The following is a 22500-nucleotide window of genomic DNA, read 5'->3' as shown; positions in this document are numbered from 1 at the left end:
TCTCCTCCTCCACTCTCAATTTCATTTCTCTCACATAATGTACATCCCAAACTCTTCTCCCTTTGGGTACCACTACATAATCCATTAATGTCCTCCCATCCACCCTAACATACACCACCATTTCCCAATTATATTTATGCTTGCCACTTTTTTAAACACTGTGTTCACTACCATTATTCTTCTAAACACATCTTTTGCATTTTCTCTTCACTATAGTTCTTGACTCTGTAAGCCTCTCCACTACTCAATATTTTCCTAAGGGGAAAATGACCTTCTGATATGTGTATTAATATATATACATCTATTCTATTTATACAAGGGCTTTTCGCCCTTACAAGGGAGGTAGCTAAGTCAAAAGGCAAGCAACCACTCCCATCCACCACACCTCCACCCATTCCACTCCCCTCCACCACCCTTTCCTCCCTCTCATCTTAGCACCTCATAGATGACAGGTCATCCCTGCATCGTGCCTACTGCCCTGGGTCAGAAGCATTCCAGCAAAACATAGCACATCCACAGCAAGGCTGTTTTAATTAATCAGTGACACCCCCTCTCCATCCCCTCATGCAGAAAAAAGAGATGGGGAGAGATCCCTTTGGGCTGCATCAAAATATCATTTATACATAACCACTCCTTACCCCACCAATCCCCCACCCCTCCTTTCCTTGCATCACAATATCATCTATACACAGCCACTCTCTACTCAACCCTATTTCCTGCCTTTTCCCTTCCTTACTCAACATATATAAAAATATATGAAAAAACACACACACACACACACACACTATTTTGTCCATTTTTTTTTTTTGTAGTTGATCTCATGTCTTTCTGAGAATTGTTGTGCTTTTATCATTCAATTCTATGATCAATTGTTTTTATTGTGATGTGGTTAGAGTGAAAGTTGTTTATGGTTTCCCAAGTTGTTTGTGGGTGAAGTGTGGCTAAGTACAGTGAAATGTCGAGGGGATTGGCTGCTGGTCATGTTGCGAGGGTGGTCTTGCTGGTTCGTGAACACAATTTCAAGTACTGAAGGAGACCACTCCAAAGCTATTGTATGATTTAGTGGTGCTTGTGACTGCCATGTTAAAATACTCTTCTCAAGAAGGTTGTGATGTTAATCACCATCTTCATGGGTTTCACAGAATTTGTAATTTAAAATATCACCTTCTATACAAGTATATGCTGCACCACCACCAAGACATTGTAAGAACTATCAGTACTTGCACAACTACCTAATTCTTATCTGGGTTATCTTGTCAGATGGAACATATGATGCTATCTTAGTGAATGATAAGGCTGCTTTAAATTAACTCAATGTTACTGTGTATATATGACTACTTCTGTAACTCCTAAAAATTCTGTGGTAGGACTGACTGACTTACCAGGTTGTTGTCGTCTTGGAAGGCATAATGGAGATTAGTGATCCACCTCCGATCACCAAACACCAGAACATCTCTTTCCTCATGGAAGCACGCTGTCTCAGCCCTGCAATCCATGTAAGCTTTAGTATTTCCAATACAGATAACATGAACAAAACATACTTTGGACTTTCATAAATCTCATCTAATGCAAGGCATGCTGGGATAATATTATCCACACTAATGATCAATAAAACCACAAAAATGGTGTTCCACACTAAATGTGATTAATTTCATACATACATATACCAAGGCTTTTTCCCCCTTACAAGAATCGTTGTGGAGAGTTGATGGTGGAAATGTGTCTAGAAAGAGAGTTGATGATAGCAAATACAGTGTTTCGGAAGAAAGTCAAGCATAAGTACACATGGGAGAGGGTGGTGGAGGGAAGGGTGGTAGATAGAGCGCTAATGGATTATGTAGTGGTAAATAGGATTATGATAGGAAGAGTTAAGGATGTACATGTGCTAAGGGGAGAGGGTGGGGGAATATCAGATCATTTTTTGGTGGAAGGTAAGCTGAGAGTGGAGGATAGATGGAGAAAGAGGAAAGGGACAAAAGGTAGGGAGGTTCTTAGAGTGAACTTGAACGAAAAGGAAAAGGAGAAGGAGTACGAAAAGAAGCTGAAGGAGGAGTGGGAGGGAGTAAAGGATAGAGCAGAGATGGGTGTGGAGGAGGAATGGGGATGGTTCAAGGAGGGAGTCTTAAAGTGTGCAAGGATGGTGTGTGGAACAAGAAGGACAGGGGGAAATAGAAGAAAGGGTAGTGAATGGTGGGATGAGGAAACAAAGAAGGTTGTAGAAGAGAAGAAGCGAGCATTCACAGATTGGTTACAAAAGAGGACGGGGGAGTCATATGAGACGTACAAAGAAAAGAGAAGTAAAGCAAAAGGTAAAGGAGGCAAAGAGGAGAGCAGATGTGAAATGGGGTAGGAGTATGACAGAAAATTTTGAAAGTAATAAAAAGATGTTTTGGAAAGAAATTAAGAGAGGAAGAGGAGGCGAATCAAGTAGGGAAGAAAAGGCAAAAGGTACAGATGGAGAGATGATAATGGAAGAGATGGCAGTAAGGGGAAGATGGGCAGAATATTTTAGGGAGTTGCTAAATGTGAAGGAGGATAGGGAAGGAAAGATAGCTGCAGTGGGAAATGCGAAGAAAATGAGAGTGATGAGTGAGGAGAATGGAGGAGAAATAAGGAAGGATGAGGTGAAGGCAGTTGTAAAGATGATGAAAGCAGGTAAGGCACCTGGTCTGGATGGATGCCATGCAGAATGTCTGAAAAAGGGAGGTTCAGTGATGGTGGATTGGTTGGTGAGGTTATTTAATGTTTGCTGGAGAGAGGGTGGAGTACCGGAGGACTGGAGAAGTGCCTGTATAGTTCCTCTTTACAAGGGAAAAGGGGACAAGTGTGAATGTAATAGTTTCAGAGGGATTAGCCTATTAAGTGTAGTAGGGAAGGCTTATGGGAGGATCTTAATTGAGAGGATTAGGAGAGGAACAGAAGGAGTAATTGGTGAGGAACAGTGTGGATTTAGGACAGGTAGAGGTTGTGTAGATCAGATCTTTGTGGTAAGACAGATATGTGAGAAAGCTAAAGGAAAGGGGAAGGATGTTTTTTGGGCTTTTATGGATCTGGAAAAGGCTTATGATAGGGTAGACAGAAAGGCACTGTGGGAGGTTATGCAGATTTATGGGATAGGAGGAAAGCTTTTGGGAGCTGTCAAGAGTTTTTATGAGAGTAGTAGAGCATGTGTCAGGATTAGAAATGGAGAGAGTGAGTGGTTTGAAGTAAAGGTGGAACTTCGTCAAGGATGCGTTATGTCGCCCTGGCTGTTCAACTTATACATGGATGGGGTGGTGGGAGAGGTGAATGCTAGGGTAGTGGGTCAGGGATTGGAGATGGTTAAAGAAAATGGAGAAAAGTGGGAGGTGAGCCAGCTGTTGTTTGCGGACGACACTGCGCTTGTGGCAGGGTCAGAGGAGGGATTGAGGAAGCTGGTGGCAGAGTTTGGGAGAGTATGTGATAGAAGAAAGCTGAAGATAAATGTGGGTAAAAGTAAGGTGATGAGATGTACAAGGGGTGTAAGTGGCAGTAGACTGGAAGTGAACATTAAGGGAGAGCGACTGGAGGAAGTGGATAGTTTTAGATACTTGGGTGCAAGTGTAGCAGGAAAAGGTGGAGTGAAGGTGGAGGTAGAATGTAGATTGAGAGAGGCGAGTAAATGCCTTGGTGGTTTAAAGAGTGTAATGAGGAATAGACATTTGGGAATGGATGCGAAGAGGAGACTGTATGAAGGAGTGATTGTGCCAACAGCACTGTATGGGGCAGAAACATGGAACATAAGAGAAGAGAGAAGGAGTTTGAATGTGTTTGCGATGAGGTGTCTGAGAAGTATGGTGGGGGTTACTAGGCTGGATAGAGTGAGAAATGAGGAGGTGAGGAGGAGAACAGGGGTGAAAAAGGATTTGGGAGATAGGGTTGATGAAAGAATATTAGGATGGTTTGGACACATGGAAAGAATGAGTGAAGAAAGACTAGTAAAAGAGGTATGGAAGGCAGATGTGGAGGGAGTGAACATGAGGGGACGTCCTAGGATGAGGTGGATGGATGGGGTGAAGGGGGCTTTGGGGAAGAGGGGAATGTCTGTTGAGGAAGGAAGGGAGAGGATGGAAGACAGAGGTGAGTGGAGAATGGTTGTATATGGATGATGTTGTGACTGCATGAGGAGGAATGGGCGGGGGGGGGGGGGGGGTAGTATGTGTGAGTAAATTTTGACGCAGCCCGAAGGGATTTCTCCCCGTCCTCGCCTTGTATGCAAAGGGGGACGGAGAGGGGGGTCGCCGATTAAATGAAGCGGCCTTGCTGTGGATGTACTGTGTCTTGCGACACTGCTTCTGACCCAGGGCGGTGGGCAGGGTGCAGGGATGACCCGTCATCCAGGAGGTGCTCAGATGAGAGGGAGGGTGGGAGGGGTGTGGAGTGTATTTAGGGATGAAATGGGTGGGAGTGTTTTTATGCCTTTCCCTTTTTGGCTACCTCCCTTGGAAGGGGGAAAAAGCCTTGGTATATGTATGTATGTATGTACAAGTTAGGTAGCCAAAAAGGAAAAGGCATAAAATCATTCCCACCCATTCCATCCCTGAATTCACTCCACACCCCTCCACCCTCCCTCTTATCTTAGCACCTCCTGGATGATGGGTCATCCCTGCACCTTGTCCACTGCCCTGGGTCAGAAGCAGTGTCACAAGACACAGCACATCCATAGCAAGGCTGCTTCATTAAATCGGCGACCCCCCCATCTCCATCCCCTCATGCAGAAAAGGAGAAGACGGGGAGAAATCCCTTCGGGCTGCGTCAAATTTTGCTCACACATACTACCTCCCCCCCCATCCCCCTCATGCATCACAACATCATCCATATACAACCATTCTCCATTCACCCCTGTCTTCTGTCCTCTCCCGTCCTTCCTCAACAGACATTCCCCTCTTCCCCAAAGCCCCCTTCACCCCATCCATCCACCTCATCCTAGGACGTCCCTTCATGTTCACTCCCTCCACATCTGCCTTCCATACCTCTTTTACTAGTCTTTCTTCACTCATTCTTTCCGTGTGTCCAAACCATCCTAATACTCTTTCATCAACACTATCTCCCAACTCCCTTTCCACCCCTGTTCTCCTCCTCACCTCCTCATTTCTCACTTTATCCAGCCTAGTAACCCCTGTCATACTTCTCAGACACCTCATCTCAAACACATTCCAACTCCTTCTCTCTTCCTCTCTTATGTTCCATGTTTCTGCCCCATACAGTGCTGTTGGCACAATCACTCCTTCATACAGTCTCCACTTAGCATACATTCCCAAATGTCTATTCCACATTACACTTTTTAATCCACCAAGGCATTTACTCGCTTCTCTCAATCTACATTCTACCTCCACCTTCACTCCATCTTTTCCTGCCACATTTGCATTAATTTCAAATTAACAAATATAAGATATTAATCATAATACTACCCCTTACACACGCCCTAAAATGAAGATGCAAATCCTCAATTTGGAGCTTTGCCTATCATAAACTGGCCATTTTCTGTGAGTGCTAATTTATCAACCTCTTGAATACCATGACATCTATGTATGTGTCATGAGCCATGAGTGGGGTATACAAGAATGCCATCATCGGCTTCCTGATTATATCTATTTTGTAGTTGTAGCTCAGTGAGAGGGAGGGTGGAGGGGTGTGGAGTGTATTCAGGGATGGAATGGGTGGGAATGATTTCATGCCTTTTCCTTTTTGGCTACCTCCCTTGTAAGGGGGAAAAAGCCTTGGTATATGTATGTATGTAGCTCAGTGACCCCTGTATTCTGTGAACAGGCTTGATCACATTTTCTGTGACATTATGTTCAGGGTGAAAGAAAACAAGTATAACAGCAGTAGCTTTATATTCTGTAATGCACGTATTGTGATGTATCATCGTACATCAGGCAACCTGATGTGTATGCAAATATTGGACTCATATTGAAGAGGTTAAATTACCCAGCAGCTGTGACAATTTAATTTGTAGTTGAATTAGATAAGTTTATCAATTACAAGAAGAGATTAGAAAAAAGGAAGAGAAATATGGATCATACAGAGAAAACTATTAGCAAAGGTAGAAGTATTAAACAGGCTCTGTGCAAATTTATTTTGAAGACCCCCACAAGACTAATAGAAATACAGTAAAAACTCAGTTCTTAACCACAATCCATTCTAGAAAACTGTTCCAGAACCAATATGGTTAAGGACCAAAGCAAATTTACTGATCTGCTGGATTCAGCTTTATCAAGGAGATATTTTTCCACAAAACTTTGAATTTCGCCCCATTTTTCTCCATTCGGGTTGATTGACAACTGATATTCTGGTTTATTACTGAAGCAAAAAAATATCTAATATTTTGTTCATGAATTACTTTGTTCAACTAGTCAGATGCTTGCAAGGTGAGGTTCTACTGTAATCAAATTTCTGAGTAGACGCTGCCATTCTATTTTGTCTCAGCCACCGTTTTAGTTTGTCTAAGTCATCAAAGCAATCCTATGTTACCCAATCCTATTACTTTCTCCATTCCAACTTTACCTTACCTTTTGAGCATTTCCCATTTGTTGAGGATCTTCATGGCGAACACTTTATCTGTGCCCTTCAGTTTCACCACACAGACCTCCCCAAATGCACCACGGCCAATCACCTTAATCACCTCAAAGTCATCCCTTGTGAGACGTAAGGTCTTGACACGTTGCACCACAGGTTTAACTGCAATAAAAAGGTCATCTTATTAGCATATCTCTATTGCATAAATGAGACTTGAAAACTCATTTATCATCAGTTATTTTTAAAAAATATTAAAGATTTTCCACTGTATTAGATAGGCCTCTACTGACAAACCTATTGTTTAATATTTTTGGAATATTCATAATATTCAAACATTAATAAATTTGAAGTGGATTATGTTTTATCAGTAAGACCACATTGTTACAGGAAGATCTAAACAAGGTTTATAATTGGAGCCATGAGTGCAAGATAAAACTGAATGTAAAAAAAAATGAGATTGCAAATTTCTAGGCATGAGTAAAATGATGATAAAACCATCATGGAGTTATACAATAGAAAATTAAACAATCACAAACCCAGAGACATACGAGTTGTAAACAAACATACAAGTGGCAGTTCATTACAATGACAAAGATGTAATCAAATAACTAGTAAAATTATGATAAAACCATCATGGAGATATACAATAGAAAATTAAACAATCACAAACCCAGAGACATATGAGTTGTAAACAAACACACAAGTGGCAGTTCATTACAATGACAAAGATTTAATCAAATAACTAGCCACAAACCTTATCTGCCTCAAACTAGAGTATGCAGCAGTCACATGGCCTCCACACAATAGGAAAGATACATGAAAAACTTAATATAAAGAGTAGCCACCAAAGTGGTCCTCAGCCTAGCCAACTGACTGTACAAGGAATAATAATAATTATGGCTTAATGGAAAAACCCACAGCCAGCTGGCAATGGTCTATAGTCACTAAAACAGATCTTTGTGAAGAAACTTTTGGACTGTTTGGGGAAGTGACCAGTTAGTCTTTCCTTCAGCTTGGATATGGTGAATATTACTCTAAATCAACCTAAATTAACTATAACCTAATCATGCAATACGAAATCCATAACCTAATGTAACCCAACCATAACCAACCCACCCACCTAACCACAATCTAATGTAACCGATCAGAACCTAACCTATCCCAACCTTAACCTAATGTAACCCAACCATGACCTACTGGAACCTAACCATAATCTAAAGTAACCCAACCCTAACATAACATAACCCAACCATAACCTAACCTATCCCATTACCTAGATTAAGCCAACCATATCCTACCCTAACCCAACCATATCCTAGCCTAACCCAACCATATCCTAGCCTAACCCAACCATATCCTAGCCTAACCCAACCATATCCTAACCTAACCCAACCATATCCTAACCTAACCCAACCATATCCTAACCTAACCCAACCATATCCTAACTTAACCCAACCATATCCTAACAACTTAACCCAACCATATCCTAACCTAACCCATCCATATCCTAACCTAACCCAACCATATCCTAACCTAACCCAACCATATCCTAACCTAACCCAACCATATCCTAACCTAACCCAACCATATCCTAACCTAACCCAACCATATCCTAACCTAACCCAACCATATCCTAACCTAACCCAATCATATCCTAACCTAACCCAATCATATCCTAACCTAACCCAACCATATCCTAACCTAACCCAACCATATCCTAACGTAACCCGACCATATCCTAACCTACAAGTAACCCAGCCATATCCTAACCTACCTAACCCAGCCATATCCTAACCTACCTAACCCAGCCATATCCTAACCTAACCTAACCCGGCCATATCCTAACCTAACCCAGCCATATCCTAACCTAACCCAACCATGTCCTAACCTAACGTAACCCAACCATGTCCTAACCTAACCTAACCTAACCCAACCATATCCTATCCTAACCTAACCTAACCCAACCATATCCTAACCTAACCCAACCATATCCTAACCTAACCCAACCATATCCTAACCTAACCTAACCCAACCATATCCTAACCTAACCTAACCCAACCATATCCTAACCTAACCTAACCCAACCATATCCTAACCTAACCTAACCCAACCATATCCTAACCTAACCTAACCCAACCATATCCTAACCTAACCTAACCCAACCATATCCTAACCTAACCTAACCCAACCATATCCTAACCTAACCTAACCCAACCATATCCTAACCTAACCTAACCCAACCATATCCTAACCTAACCTAACCCAACCATATCCTAACCTAACCTAACCCAACCATATCCTAACCTAACCTAACCTAACCTAACCTAACCCAACCATATCCTAACCTAACCCAACCATATCCTAACCTAACCTAACCCAACCATATCCTAACCTAACCATATCCTAACCTAACCTAACCCAACCATATCCTAACCTAACCTAACCCAACCATATCCTAACCTAACCTAACCCAACCATATCCTAACCTAACCTAACCATATCCTAACCTAACCTAACCCAACCATATCCTAACCTAACCTAACCCAACCATATCCTAACCTAACCTAACCCAACCATATCCTAACCTAACCCAACCATATCCTAACCTAACCCAACCATATCCTAACCTAACCCAACCATATCCTAACCTAACCCAACCATATCCTAACCTAACCCAACCATATCCTAACCTAACCCAACCATATCCTAACCTAACCCAACCATATCCTAAACTAACTCAACCATATCCTAACCTAACCCAATCATATCCTAACCTAACCCAACCATATCCTAACCTAACCCAACCATATCCTAACCTAACCCAACCATATCCTAACCTAACCTAACCCAGCCATATCCTAACCTAACCCAACCATATCCTAACCCAACCATATCCTAACCTAACCCAACCATATCCTAACCTAACTTAACCCAACCATATCCTAACCTAACCTAACCCAACCATATCCTAACCTAACTTAACCCAACCATATCCTAACCTAACTTAACCCAACCATATCCTAACCTAACCCAACCATATCCTAACCTAACCCAACCATATCCTAACCTAACCCAACCATATCCTAAAATAACCCAACCATATCCTAAAATAACCCAACCATATCCTAACCTAACCCAACCATATCCTATCCCAACCATATCCTAACCTAACTCAACCATATCCTAACCTAACTCAACCATATCCTAACCTAACCCAATCATATCCTAACCTAACCCAACCATATCCTAACCTAACCCAACCATATCCTAACATAACCCGACCATATCCTAACCTACAAGTAACCCAGCCATATCCTAACCTACCTAACCCAGCCATATCCTAACCTACCTAACCCAGCCATATCCTAACCTAACCTAACCTGGCCTTATCCTAACCTAACCCAGCCATATCCTAACCTAACCCAACCATGTCCTAACCTAACGTAACCCAACCATGTCCTAACCTAACGTAACCCAACCATGTCCTAACCTAACCCAACCATGTCCTAACCTAACCTAACCCAACCATATCCTATCCTAACCTAACCCAACCATATCCTATCCTAACCCAACCATATCCTAACCTAACCCAACCATATCCTAACCTAACCTAACCCAACCATATCCTAACCTAACCTAACCCAACCATATCCTAACCCAACCATATCCTAACCCAACCATATCCTATCCTAACCCAACCATATCCTAACCTAACCCAACCATATCCTAACCTAACCCAACCATATCCTAACCTAACCCAACCATATCCTAACCTAACCCAACCATATCCTAACCTAACCCAACCATATCCTAACCTAACCCAACCATATCCTAACCTAACCCAACCATATCCTAACCTAACCCAACCATATCCTAACCTAACCCAACCATATCTTAACCTAACCCAAGCCAAAAATAACATAGTCTATTAACTGCCTAACATAACCCAAACATAACCTGACCCAACCATATGATATATAAATAACCTAACCATAACCTAACATATCCTAACATATCCATAACCTAACTATAACCCAAGCATAACCTAAACATACCCTAACCAAAATCTAGCATAATTATAAACATAATCTACACATAACCTAACTTAACCATAACATTACCATAACTTAACCTTAAACAAACAATAACTTTGCCTAAACCATAACCTTACTACAGCCTAACCTTGCCACCTCCTAATCTAACCAAACCACAACCTTAAGCCTTACCTTACCATAGCCTACCCTAACCATCATTGGCAGATCCCCCCCCCCTATTTGTTCTTTCATTACCTAATTGTAGAGGTCAAGAAACCTGCCATGTGTACACCAGTACAAGGTAGAAAGCAGTATTACAGTGGTAGAAGTATATTCAACACATCATTGAAGGTAAATCTTTAAAATGCATAATTAAAAAAAAAAAAAAATAGATAAATAAATAAAGTGAGAACATATACTTCAATTTATATTCAAAATCATTGCATTCATGCTATAGAGTACAACCCTTTAAAAGCGCCATCTATATTTACAAAATTAACGTGAGCCCCCCCAGCGTCATCTGCATTGACAATATTCAGGTTAGCTTCACTCCCCCAATTTTGATCCTGGATCTGCCACTGCTTACCATAGCCTAACCTAACCTAGTCATACCCTAACCAAACCATAATGTCACAACTTTGGCATTGTGACACACTGCCTAGTGCTTCCCATTTCCTTTCATCTCTTTTCAGCCCCTTCGGCTAGTACTTTTCTTTCATTCTATGGAAGCACTAGATGTCTTAAGGCCTCCAATAACTACTTCTTGGTATTTCTGCTCCCTCTTCTCCCCCAGCAACTGTTGTGAGAGTTTAGCACTAATTGGTTGCAGTGCCTTGTCAAGTCTATCTTCTATTTACTCAGGAATCTCCCACCCCCTCATCTTCCAAGATCTCTTCGTAAGCTCATGATTGAAGTCATCACATGTGTTATAATGTTAAGATTGAAATGTCTCAACTTTTCAATTAGTTTAACTAATTCTCCATATTACATTTTTGTGTCCTTGTACTTTATGATTAGGATTGATACATCTTACCTATGTATTAACATTTGCTCTTATTTCTCATTGTTTTGGTTGGAGGGTCCACTGCATTTCATAACCCCCATCTGTGCGCTTGCCACTTCTCATCTAGGCTAGTTTTAATGAGACTAGTTAGGATCATGTGTCCCTTTCTTGTAACTAGTCACCTCACTACACTATTAGAATTGCCTCAACTTCTGCCTAGATGTTGCGTCACATTCCTCTTGCAATTTAACGACTGGAAAAGGGCCCGCCGAAAAACAAAGTACTGTTCCTCATGCTTGATGCCACTCATATCACGCAGTAGGCAGTAGGCATGCCACACTCTCCCATAGAACACGTCCTCTGTGGACCTTGCTGCCTCACCAGTGTACAAATACCCATGAGCATGAACAAATTATTCTCGTCATTGGCCATCGCCAATCACATTACAGTGACTTGTTTTTTGAGTGTCCCGGAAACTTACAAAAACAAGAAAATGTGCTTTGTGACGTGCCCCCCAAAATGTGCATCATGACGTGCCCCGAAATTAGAATCTACAAGTTCAGTCGGGGTTCATTGGCAACCCCACTCCAGTGATCCAATGCATTGAACTTACATGCTTAGGAAGATTGACGAAGTACTGAGAGATCAACGAAATCGGGGAAATGAAATCCTTGGACTCGATTACCCTCCCCAACATGTGCTCAATGCTATCAACTAAGGACAGGCATGGTTCCCACCACCCCTATGCGACGCATGGATCCACGAATATCAACAGCTTCTTGTTCAACTGAGGGCATCCACTCATTTGAAGACATCACCAGTCAGATGCACTATTAAAGGAGAGGCCAAAGGGTTAATCAGAGGTATTATCTTATTGTATTAGCTGTCTTAGAGCGCGCGGGGCTAGCTAGGTAGGAAGTCTCCAACCAAATATGTATGTTGTATCTTGCCCACCTAGTTGATATGTGAATCATTGTAAAATACATTCATGTTATAGTATACGTATTGAAGAAACTTGAATATTTATTGCATGCCACTGATTGTGGAGATATCTTGAATCATAATAAAATCAATGTAGTAAGTTCTGTTTAATTAGCCCTAGGACTGTGATTTACACGAGTTTGCTCCCCCCCCCCCTTTTTTTTTTACAAACATTTCTCTCGTCCTCTGCAATTTACACACACGACTTGAAGGGAATGTGCGTGGTCCCGGCTGGCGTCCCAAATTTGCTGGATTTTGGCTCCCAACTGCAGCTATCCCCCTTCGCCAATTTCCCGATGTACGAGAATTCTCATGCCCCTCAACCATCCCCTCCTCCTTCCACTGTCCAGGGATTTTGGGACACATAACTTAGCCTATCATATCCAACCATAACTTATAACTAGACCACAACCTAACCACATCCTATTACTAGACCACAATCTATAACCTAACCACAACCTATAACCTGTTACCCAACCATAACCTACTATAAAACCGTCCAAACTCCAATGATGGTGATGGTGATGGTGATGGTGATGATGATGATGATGATGATGATGATGATGAGGACGACGACGACGACAGCAATACTCGTCGACCTCATTTTCTCCACCCCCTTTCAATAAGAAGAACTGATTCAGATCATGGCAGAAGCATATGTTTCTGGTGCCATACACACACCCCATTAACGACGGTCGTCCATATACGGGACAGGGTTGTCAGTACACAATTTTCCTCTGCTAAATGAACTAACAGCGGGTAGTCTGAAATTGAACTACTAGCTATTCACAGAGGGTATGTCCAAATAGATTAAAAACGTAAACTGTTATGTTATCTATTAAACATGGTAATATATTGATGCAAAATATATCAGACTAAGTTTGTTTCTCCCTTTATTCATGGAATTTTCGGCGTCACATCTTGCACTGGTTTCAGATTATTTCTGAGGGCAGTACTCTTCGATCTTCCTTCAATAGATACAGAAGAATGGACATGAATTATATTTCTCCAGTACGACTGAAAGTAATGTGGAGATGTGTATATTTACTTAATTTGTCGTTGTACTGTATGTGCAAAAACAAAGGCTGATTAGTCTGCATAGCTTTTGTCTTTACTACCTACTCTTACACCAGAAAATAATAAAATAGAATAAAATTGCTTGAGCCAAGAAAAAAAAAAACGAACCATTTTTACAGGTGATCATCATAATTAATTTTTTGTACTGCAAATCAGTAATCCACGCGAAAAGAAATGTATTTTTTATTTATCAACTGTACCATTTTTTCGATTGTTTCTTTCGCCAATAAGTTTTTATCTGGGTAAATTAAACAAGAAAAAAAAATTGGCCGACATGATGGGTTCCAGCACAGAATCCACTACACTACGCAATATTCTCCCTCCCCTTGTATACGTACCAATCTCTGATGCATAAAAATGTGAGTTATACGTACCCTAACCTATCCTGAGAGATTAACCTAATCCAGCCTAATCTGACATGATAAAGATCTCAAAATGACAAAAAGAAAAAAAAATGGCGCTATCACGTGGGGGTATATTTACTGCCACAAACACCGGCTGCCGCAATTCTTCGGGGTCCGAAAGAGCAGAATCCTACATTGCGGCGTATTTTCCTATCAATAATAATTGCATGTAACTCTGAAGAAAAATTGCCTTTCCTTACACTGTGATATGTTGATGAACTTATGTGTTACGGATTTTGTCAATTATAAGCCATTTGAAACCAGTCTGATGTTCTCGATCGGGTCACTCGTGGCTTTGTTATGTTCACCCCTCAAACTGACCCATTTTCTCTTAAACGAGACGAGTGGCAGCTGATGGATGTAAACTAGACCTCAACAAGCTTGCCTTTACGAGTAGTCACGCATCATTCTTTAATTATGGCAATGAAGAATGTTGATCACTTATTTTCCACGACCAATCCTTTCTGGAACCTTACTTAAATTTCTCCTTTATCACCTTTATGATTCTACCGCAAGATGATACAGAAAACACGCACTGATTACCGCAGATGAAATATTTTATGCACCAAATAATGACAGGCATTCTATTTTAGTTTATTTTTATTTGCCTTTCTGCAGTTCTTTTACATATGTAGACAAATTCAACTTTTGGAAGACAACGCAAATGGGCATGTTCCAACAACAAAATCTATCCTGCCAAGCACAGCTAGCTTTTCTCTCGGTTTCTCACAAAAAATCATAAAATACACGAAGTATGAATTGGCAAGACAAATGGGATAGTCATGCATTTCATAATAATAATTAAGCCAACTGGAGACAATCTTAACGAGCTCTCAAGCAATACAAATTCAAAATGTGAAAGATTTCATACTATGGGAAAAATGTCAGGCCAGTTATGTTCCGATAAAATCTATCTGTCAATTAGAGCTGGACTTTCTGCTGCATCTTGATAATGTAGATAAAATACATTCAACTCTGATTAGATAAGGCATTATGATTTGTATAGCCGTGGTCAGATCGGTTGCAAGAAATGACTGTTAATACAATGAATTCCTCGTAAATTGATAAGAAGCTTCTCCCGAATGCTATTGACCAAAATTTCAGCGACCTGAGACAATATCGAAGGCAAGTTTCAATAAAGCATTAGAAAAGTAAGATTTGTTATACGTTTTAATCATTTTAGCCAATATATTTTCCAAATACATATTTAATATTTTGAAAAAGTGAAATTATGATTATGTTCGTTTCCTTTGATTGTGTGCGAAAGCAAGGAAAATCATTTAATTTTCTTCCGGGAAGATAATGTTATTTTAAAGTATTCAGGTGTATCCAATAACAAGGGGAGAGACTGTTTCTGGCTTGACATATTTTCTAATGGTAATATGTAGCATTAGATCAAGCTACACCAAGGTACACCAGAAACATATACACAAACTCAACTTATATTTGAGAATTCCATGGGAAGGGGGACTTGATAAAAGTTAATTTCCAACCAAATATTTGGTAATATATATCCCAATAGAACATAAAATAACTCTAACCTACCCAAACCTAAGCCTAGGTCAAGGTTGTTAGGTATGGTTGGATACTGTCATATATATATATATATATATATATATATATATATATATATATATATATATATATATATATATATATATATATATATATCTTTATTCAACCACAAACAACTTTTAATTCCATGCCATCGCAATCGAGACTGAAGAATCGCTCGATGGAGACATTTTGTTGGAAATTGAAACGTGGACGAGCTGAGGATTCGAACCCAGCTAACCCGTAACAAAGTTACAGTGACTTAAACCAATGCGCTATCAAGAGAGATATAAGTTGAGTACGATTTTCTTATATTTGTATGCTCGAATTACATACATCTACACGAAATATCGCGTTCAACCCACCGCTATGATATTGCATTTAGCTAGTATGTGCACGTATATATATATATATATTTATATATACATATATATATATATATATATATATATATATATATACACACACACACACACACACATATATATATATATATATATATATATATATATATATATATATATATATATATAATATTAATTTTCAATAGAAAATTCAAGCTCTGCCCTTACCCCGCCCTAACAGAAAAACTATGCTGGCGGTTTTTTTGGTAGAGCTCATTTTCCTTTTTTAGTTTCTACTGAGTCGGTTGTCCCCCGCACCCTACCAAAAAAAGTCCCCCAAATATGTAGGAAGTGGTTCTGCTGAATTTTCTTTCTGCCAGAAACCGCCACAGGGTTAACAGTGGACTGCCCATTGTTTTTGCATAATGCACGGGATTTCCCACTTTCCTCTGTAAGACGTGATATCCACCAATTGAAAATACTTCCAATAAAGACGTGCTGACTTCTAATTTATTCATAGCTGCTAGTTTTGCCTTCTCGTAATGAATTGTGAGGTTCTAACAGAACGTGGCACCAGAACACTGTTCCAGCACCTGTATCGAGGATAGAGGCGCTGGTAAAGTAGTTTATAACAGCAACAATGTGCATCACTGCAACATTAAGTTTCCCGAGTTCCGCGTGACCACGGCTTCAGGAACGCAACTTCAGATAGCCGCCGCCCCGCCCATCACAAATGGTCTTAAAGACGAGTACAACTACTTAAGCTAATGCTGATGAATCATGAAAATAAAAGATAAAAAGATGCCTCACCATTAGCCTTTTAATGTTTGATCAGTAAATAAAAATCATGAGAGGTATCTGCATCATACCTGACACACGAAGTTTACAATCCCAGCCACCTGTGATCCTTGGCTGTGAAACTTGAAAACTGATATAGACGATGGGGATAGATAAACCTTTAGAGTGCAGAAACAGTACGGTAATGGGAATTACACTGAAAGATAGGAAAGAAATGAAGTTGGTAAGGTAGCAAAGTAGTGTGGAAGATATTGCAGATTTAAGAAGGAAATCAACAAGAACTAGTTTACCAAAAGAGTGGTGAACGGCTTAGTAACCATGATGTAGTGTGAGCGCTCGCACTATTTGGTTGTTTTAAGAGAAGGTTAGACAACTTTATAGATGGGGATGGTAGGTGGTAATGGACATGGAACTGCCTAGTGTAAACCGTATGGTCTCTTACAGTCTCCTCCAGTCTTTGGATACGAGACCGGGAGTGGAACTGGGCAGCGCAAGTGGTCGAAAAAGAAGAGATGGAGCAGGAGGGTAAGCAAGGCACAGACCAGGCAGAAGCTGGAGAAGTTTGCGAAGATTATGCAGTTCATCTACAAAAAACATGTAAACAATTATGCAGTTCATTTACAAAAAAATGTACACAAGTTATATATATGTAGTCTGTAATATCGCAATTGACTGGCGCAAAACAAATGGCTTGGTTTTAAAGCAAATGATGACAAAAGGTGTTTGCCGCCGCGCGCGACACGTGTTTGGCCACAGTCATGAATGGCGGCGTCGTCGCCGGCAACCGTTGGGGGATGGATGGATGGATCCAGTCTTGGTGGTTACAAGGCGTGACACATGCCGAACGGGCCACAGCGGCACGCATTGGAACAGCCACTCTTGCTCAACGACTTCTTGCGTCTTGGCTGCTGCAGTACTGATGGTGTCCCCCGCCACCCCCCCCTCTCTCTCTCTCTCTCTCTCTCTCTCTCTCTCTCTTGTCTTTCCTATCCCTCTCTCTCTCACTTTACAAATACATATTTTCATTATCAAATAAAAAATGAGGTTTAAATTTAAACAACTAAACTATATTTCAAATTGGGTGAATTTCAATTTAAAAGTTAAATTCATACCAAGAATACTTGCAGACCAAGTTAAAATAAGTTCAAATCAAAACTACTGATCTATAATTCAAAATAGGGAATGTCAATTTAAAAACTAAACTTACTTCTCAAATAAGTGAATATCAAATCAAAATATGTGAAGTCCATTTTGGACGTGTACAACTGGACGTGTGGTTAAAAACGCTGGTTTGACTTCGAACATTATGATTTTATTTCAAGTAAATACAATTTCGGGTTTATTCTCATTACTGGGAGGGAGGGAGGAGGGTGGAGGGGAGTGGAATATGTAGGGGGTGGAATGGGTGGGAGTGGTTTCTATGCCTTTTTCTTTTTGGCTACCCCCCGTGTAAGGGGGGAAAAAGGTTTCTGGTATATGAATGTATGTATGTATGTATGTATGTATGTATGTATGTATGTATGTATGTATGTACTGTTAACGCATATTATAACGACCAAAGACAAAATAAGTTACCACATTCTTATTTCGCGTAGCTTGTAAATAGGGTGATCGGTGGGTGCTGCCTTGGCTTGATGTACCTCCTTTATAATAACTTGGGGGGGGGGGAGGACCCTATGTATGTTCATACGTAAAATTACTGAAACAAAAGTCATCCAGTGTTAACACACACATCGTTCAATTGCCACACAATTGTAAGGGTTTTAGCTGAATCACACCAACAATGGGTTTTTTCTAACACAGTTGTTTGTTCACAGACACTAGTTAGTCGAAATTGCTCTGTCGATAAGAACGAAAACCATCTCGCTGCTTTGATTGGTTCGTCTGTGCAGCTTATTAAACCGTAATCAGTACAAATATTGACGCCGTTCGCTAATGCAGTGGATCTCCATTATCTTCCCATTTTGAAGTATTTGCTGTTTCACACAAATCTCTTCTATTACCACGTATCCTTGATCTGTGGTATAGTCATCATTTTATTTTCAAGCTACACTGGACTTCACTTGTTGAAGCTATGTAATCAGGCAATATGAACAAAAGCTTATCAGTGAGTCCAATGTGCAGCCTGCCTGTTTAACTCGAGTGGTGGAAGGCACCGAAATGATAAGGGAGTGAGTGAGGCTTAACTTGGTTCTACAGTGACGCCAAGTCGTCAATCCCCCGAGCTAAGTGACCAAAAGATGGTTTGAAAAAAAATGTCCATCAGTGAAGTTTATATTCAATTACTTAAACAAAATTCCACATATTCTGAATGTTATAATTCTGGGCGTGATGGAAACGCGGGCAAACGCTAGCCACATCCACCACAACACACTGCATATTTGAAAGGCAGAACCATATTGTTTCGTATCTGCACTTCGCCGGCGACAGCACTTCAACCCATGGGTCGAAATCTTCCCTTTCCGAGATGCCGCCACGTCTTTGACGTCGAAGACCATGGAACTCCATCTTCTCCGATCTTGAGCCAATCTCGTTAGGTCTTGGACTTTCATTCCCACTCCATCGTCCTGCAGTATGCTACCTAAATATGTCTGTCGCTGTCTACCACGATCCCCTTCAATCTCTCTTACTAGGATGACTTTTCCCAGTTCTCCTGCTCGGATTATATGGCCTAGGAAAGTTGTCGATTTTTGATGGTTCCTGTCAGTGATATTTTTGTCCCCCCCCCCCCGGCTCTTCTTAAAACTTTTTCGTTTGTTACCCTTTCAGTTCATGACATCCTTATCATCCTTCGAAAGTACCACACTTCTTTTTCACTTCGGCGTTTATTGTCCGTAGGCGTCGACCATACAATAAATAAATAAATAATAATAATCTCAGGGTCCAATTCATATCTACGTTTGATCGAGGCTTCTTTTGTTTTCCAAATGCTCTTTTTTTGCTTTACCTATTCGTGTTCTAATTTCCTTTTCTGGTCTTCCATCCTCTGTGATTGTACTCCCAAAATATTTGAAATATTGAATTTGCTTGAGGTTTTTCCCATCTAGTATCTCTGTATCAATTGTTTCCATTTTCTTCGTCACTACCATTACTCCGGGCTTATTTGTTTTGATCTTTAACCCTTTTCTGTCACATACCTCCTGAAGTTTTTCTACCAGCGTTTGTAGCCTTCCTTTTGATTCGGACATTAATACCATACCGTCAGCATAATTCATTTACATTCCTCACCCCCAATTCTTTAATTTCTTCTATTCCACATATGAAATAAATAAGTCCGGCGAGAGCACACAGCACTGCCTCACCCCTCTTTTAATATCCACTATTTTTTACTGTTCCGTTTTCTATTCTTATATTTGCTCTTTGGTCCCAAAATAAGTTTCTGTCCACACGACGCAGGTCTTTACCACCAATTTTCTTTTCTTTTAACATTGAGGTTTGGTCTTCATGTCTCACCGTGTCCAATGTTATTTCAAAGTCAACGAAGCACGTATGTACTTTTTTAAACCCCATTGTTCTTCTATATTGTCTATTTGTAGTTTTCCTCTGATTCTCGTCAATACTATTCTCAGTATTATTTACTAATCTGACTCGTAATGTCAATTGCTCTGTACTTTGAACACTCAGTTGTGCCAGCCTTCTTTGGAATAACGAAGAAGATTGTTCTCTTCATTAGATCAGGTATTTGTCCGGTGTCATAAATCTTGTTTGTTAGTCGAGTGATTTTTTTTTCAATTGCAAATTCCCCTGCAGCTTCCACCAACTCGACAGACAACATTTCCATCTTCCCCTTCTCCTTTCTTCTTTCCCATTTTCTTTACTGCCGATCTTATTCCCTCTCTTGATATCGGTGGACCAGTCATTTCCATGTGTGGGTTATTTCCTCTACTGTCCTCAAATAATAGTTCAATATATTTTTCCCATCGTTTCAAAATATCTTTCATTTCTGCCATAATGTTCCCATATTCATTACCACTGTTCTTCCCGGAGGTTTAATATCGCAGCAAAAGGGGGTCTCGCGTCATACAGATGATAAAGGCCAGACCGATGTTCGCACATGGAGGGACGGTAAAAGTTAAAAGTATATCAGCCTCCTTTTTAAAAGCGAATTATAGTCCCTAGCCATAAAAGAATACTGCGCGAATCTGGTCCTTAGGGGTGCCCATAAAATTCCTAAAATGATGACAACATGATACGGTGAATATCTCATAATAAGGGCGGAACAGGATAACCGGCCTCGACACAACATCAGTCTCAGGGGGGGGGGGGAGACACTCGTAAATACCTCCGATATCGTGTCTCGCCCGCCGATATCGTAACATGTCGGAATGTCAAAAGTGGCCACAGAGCAACAGTTCCTAACCCTCCAGCCCGGTCACGTCCTGTTTGGGCCAACTCCAGGCGATTTAAATCAGCTTCCCTCCCTCCCTCCCTCCTTCTTTGGGGAAAATGGGTTACTGGCCTATTTTTTCGTGGGATAAAATGAGGGAGTCTGGTTCTCAAATGAATTAGGTTCTCTTCAATTTATCCATAATAAAATATCGCCAGTGCGTCCAAAGAGATCAACGTACCATACGACGGACGTTGGCGTTGGTTAAAAGCAGCCCCAGACGAATTATCTCATATTATTTTTTACACAGTAAGGAACACACAATCCCCTAGCATGAAACAGGCGAGCAGTTGTATAAAACTCGAATACTCTCGGCACAGCGCCGCCGAGCCAGCACCAAGGAAATTAAAGGTGAAACCCGCTTCCTACGCTCGCGAGCCGCCTCGTGTTGTACGTACGGAGTGAGTTCGGCGTACCCGCCGCCGTAGCCTGCTCACCACGGTCTTCTCCAGAGGCCCGCTGGGGTGTTGAACTCGCAGCCTCCCCCCCCCCTACCTCCCAGGCACTTCTTCCCCTGCCGAAAGTGTCGGAGGCAGGAGGGGGGGAGGGGGTTAAAAGAGAAAGAAAGATAGAACCAGAAATAACTTACGCTCTCATCCCCTTTCCCTCTCCACCTCCTCCTCCTGTCTTCCATCCCTCTACCTCCTCGTCCACCTTCCCTGTCCCTCACACAATGACTGCTATCAACCACACTCTTCCTCCCTCCCTTTTCCTATCACTGGTATTTATGGAGACGTCACTTTTTTGGCCGATCCTCTACTTATTTTTTATTTTTATTTTACTCTTGTGGGGAGGCAGGCGGGGCCCAGCACCTCTCCCTTCCTCTCTCTCTCTCTCTCTCCTGCGCCTAAATATACTTGGCAGCCGCTGCGTAAAGCCAACATGCGTCGTCGTCGTCGTCGTCGTCGTGGCCGTCGAGCCCATGCTGCTACACCACCACGCCACGCCACGCCGCAGTGGTCCTATGCTGTGCTGTGCTGTGCTGTGATGTGATGTGATGTGCCGTGTCGTGCTATGCGCGGCCTCATTACGCCCGAACGATGCTTTCCCAGGGGGCCAAGGTAGGCAGGCAGGCAGGGAACAAGAACGAAGCACCTGGTCTCCTTTCTGAACTGGCATGCTCTCCCACGTGGTTTTAAGAACAGCCCTCTACTTTTGCGTAACCTGGCAATTGTTGTTTTTCGAATGTGTACATATGTATACATATATATTCACATACATGCACTTATATGTATATATAATTTATATAATATGGATCAACAACTAGTGGGTTGGGTTGGTGAGCCTGCCATGCGAAGATCCGCCGTAGACATATTGGCTGAGAGCACTGGTGACGCTTCACCCATGTGTCCGCCGCCCTGGCCATTTCTTTCCCGACTCA

The 22500-nt window shown here is 41.2% G+C and overlaps 1 protein-coding gene across 17 annotated transcripts in view; it reads right to left on the bottom strand.

The window, feature by feature from the left end:
• The window catches only part of gek (serine/threonine-protein kinase gek), a 320798-nt gene that overhangs the window by 182567 nt on the left and 115731 nt on the right, over positions 1-22500 (bottom strand). For 16 of the 17 annotated variants that reach the window (XM_076204399.1, XM_076204393.1, XM_076204402.1 and 13 more), the window contains exons 3-4: positions 6531-6699; positions 1383-1485 (exon numbers count right to left, since the gene is read on the bottom strand). In XM_076204399.1, the coding sequence (XP_076060514.1) occupies positions 1383-1485; positions 6531-6699 (272 nt within the window). Of the gene's footprint in view, positions 1-1164; positions 1186-1382; positions 1486-6530; positions 6700-22500 lie in introns of those variants that run through there. The other variant, XM_076204406.1, reaches the window with a different exon arrangement.

This window comes from Oratosquilla oratoria, chromosome 21, assembly GCF_046742065.1.
Source record: "Oratosquilla oratoria isolate Oo_2021 chromosome 21, ASM4674206v1, whole genome shotgun sequence".
Taxonomy (NCBI): domain Eukaryota; kingdom Metazoa; phylum Arthropoda; class Malacostraca; order Stomatopoda; family Squillidae; genus Oratosquilla; species Oratosquilla oratoria.
This window is presented reverse-complemented; position numbering and strand designations above follow the sequence as displayed.